We start from the raw sequence: 3081 nt of genomic DNA, 5'->3' as shown, positions 1-3081 counted from the left end.
CGAATACCGTCAACAAATTCGATGAACTACTGACTACTGGTGTTAGTCATAGAAATGAAACGTATTCCTTCATTACTACATCCAACACATCGCTAAGAATAATATGATAGTGAGAAAACTAGAACAGTGTACAACATACCTACTCAAATATTATGTGGTTTCCGTAAGCTTCATTGTCACTATTCTTGGAGTACCTCTATTTATTCTTACGAATTAATTACGCCAGTTATTGTCATTAAAAGAGTACTAATCTCCTACCAACTTTTTCTCAAATCAATCTTCGAACGCATCTGGTTACAATCGTTAGACTTTGGGTCACAATCGAGCAAATTGCCTAAGGTTCATAGGCGTGATGTCATTGGTGTCACCATCAATGAGACGCCTTGCAATGAGAAAATTAGCAGCTTCAGTAGGATGAGCCATATCCCAAAACACATACTTGGATCTGTCACTACAAACTTTTGAGAGCGGACCACATGGAATCAAACCCCCAAAGCGCCCAGCAAGATTGCAGCATGAGGAATTCGCATTTTCAAAACCTGTTAAGTTAAACATGAAGCTCTCTTTAGAATGAAGACATGGTTCAAAATTCTTTTACTTATACCAAAAGCTTAATTTGTTAGGAAATCATAAATTTAAATGAGCGTGATAATTAAGATACTCCTATGACCTATCCTGTGTGAACTGGCAGTAAAACCTAGAGCATACTCGCCATAGGATATGTAGTTTTGCAGGATATCTTCTACGATTCTATGAACATCTGCATAGGCAAATTTTGATTCCTGAAGATTCGCACTGAGGTCTATGATAAGGCTTTTCAGCTCAGCATTGAATAATTGAGCCAACTGATTTGCCAAACTAACACAGTTGTCCCCTGCAGCTGGAATATTTGTATCCCTTACATAAGGTATACACCCTATAGGTCCAACATTTGCCACAATAATCTTCCTAGCACCCAAATTGTAAAGCCCCTGGTAACAGAATCAATAACATTTCAGTTTAACTTTTACAGTAGGAAATGTGGCTTTAACATAATAGGTTACTAAAAGGTTACCGTAAGTTGTAGTCTGAATCTTGAAATCATGGTGCCAACAAACACTTCTGGGGTGATCAACTTCTGCTCAGCAGCAGAGATGACAGGTGTCAGGTAGTTATTGATGAAATCATTTGAGCCCATCATAACAAAGAAGATTGCTTTTCCTAACAATGATAGTGCTGCAGGAGCTCCAATGTTTGAGATTATGTCTTGCCTGCTGTTTGCAAAATTGTCTATTTGCGCATCCATGTTGATTCGATCTCCCTATGTACAAATTTACTTGTTTATGTAAACCTATAGATTGTTTTACATCTAACACAATATACGTACTCAAATGCTGTCAAAAATGACTTTGAAAATCATAGTTATCCAAGATAGGGTAAATATTGCACGGGTAAAGCAGATTAATTTACTTGAAAGTATACAACTTAATCTTGTTCAGTGATTCACAACATCGTTGAAATGCTGATGAGAATGGTTGTTTGTACGTCAAGTAAAATAGAAGTCTTCATAACCATTGGAACTTCAATGTTTATAGTGCTTACTTGGGAAAAAAATTATACATGTGGAGCAGAAACCTTACCAAGATCTTTCCAGTGTAATTAAGAATTCCACCTCCAGCAGAAGCATAATTGACACCCTGCAGAATCACAGATCCTGCTGTAGTGGGAGCCAAGTAAGGAGGCAGGTAGTCTTTAACACCGAATTCCTGACCTGGTGAGAAAATTTTGATGAATTAAATACTATTCACATTTGCATATACTTTAATAGCCTCTACTTTATGCAAAATAGAACTAGGCATGCAAAGTACAGGACAATTAGCACTTGCCTATAATGTCAACAGTTGTTCTTCCATTTGTGAATCGGCCTGTTGCCATTCCAAAATCAATCCCATTAGGGATATAATTAGCATTGGCAAGTGACAAAATGTAGTTATTATTTCCAACATCAACCAAGGAATCCCCGAAAACAAAAATAGCAGGAACATTTTTTGCGAAGCATATTTCCACTAGTATTGAGACTGTCAACAATGCAGGCACAATCCCACCAATGATTTGTCTGTTCAAGATGAAAGCCATTACAAACAATATAAATCTAAATATGCCTTTGCAGTTTGGAACTTGGGGATTGTGCCTATAAGAGGCAAGAGAAGCTATTGAAAAAACGTAATGATTAAAAGAAGCCAAGAAAACTCAGTTAGAAGGCCAATCAAAAGGAAAAGAATATGATACTTATATGGTTGGAAGTTTTAATGTAAAGAAGGTAAGCATAAGCTATATGAGCTTTTCAGTCAAGTTGTGTGGAACAATTTATGGGATAGGCTGTAATCGTGTAAAACATTCAATGCCCTGCACATCCATGACCAACAGTATCTCTTTGTAAAAGTTTCCAAGTGAATAATATTGAAGAAAGAAGCAAAGTAAAACAGCTATGGGGTTTCCAACCGTACTTCTAGCTCACACCATGCTATTGGGGTTTTGGATATATAGAGTAAACATTTATAAATTTTCACAGCTGCCAATTACTCTAGATGACGGTTTGGGTTTCAAACCAAACACACATCGGAAATTAAATTAATGCATTTTTTTCTTTTCTTTTTATTGGGAGAATGATAAAACAATAAATATTGTTGACAACTTTTTATATTTCTCATAAAAGTGAATGTCAAAACCTTCCTATTATAGTTTAGTAACAACTTCCCTAAGGGCATATGTTACTATGACCTTTTATTTATTAGTAAACGCACTCGTTATGTTCTTATGTTCCCTTTCTACCAAGGGCGCACATATATAGCATTACTCTTTTCGTGCTGCACATGGAAGATGACACTATGACTGGATAGTGAACCAAGCAGCATTTTATGGCTTTTGCAACACATGCTTATGGGTTTGGTAAGATGGTTCATAATTTGTTGCCTGCAAATGCTAGGCAGAGCGAAAAAAATCTTGGGTTAAGAGAGGGGCATCACAAGGGAGCTTCGCCTTCTTGTTACCAAGAGTTTTATTTTTATTTTATATTTTCGCTTATTCATTCCTTGTCCTGAT

General features: G+C 36.4%; 1 protein-coding gene across 1 annotated transcript; it reads right to left on the bottom strand.

The window, feature by feature from the left end:
• Positions 1-315: 315 nt before the first annotated feature.
• LOC115994212 (GDSL esterase/lipase At4g16230-like) lies at positions 316-2115 on the bottom strand. The gene is made up of 5 exons (XM_031118272.1): positions 1866-2115; positions 1620-1750; positions 1055-1300; positions 713-971; positions 316-539 (listed from the first exon to the last, which is right to left on the bottom strand). The coding sequence occupies exons 1-5, from the start codon at positions 2113-2115 to the stop codon at positions 316-318; spliced, it is 1110 nt and encodes a 369-aa protein (XP_030974132.1).
• Positions 2116-3081: the final 966 nt, after the last annotated feature.

This window comes from Quercus lobata, chromosome 6 (genome assembly GCF_001633185.2).
Source record: "Quercus lobata isolate SW786 chromosome 6, ValleyOak3.0 Primary Assembly, whole genome shotgun sequence".
In the NCBI taxonomy this organism is placed as follows: domain Eukaryota; kingdom Viridiplantae; phylum Streptophyta; class Magnoliopsida; order Fagales; family Fagaceae; genus Quercus; species Quercus lobata.
Note: the sequence above shows the minus strand (reverse complement) of the source record. Positions and strands in the feature narration are given on the sequence as shown.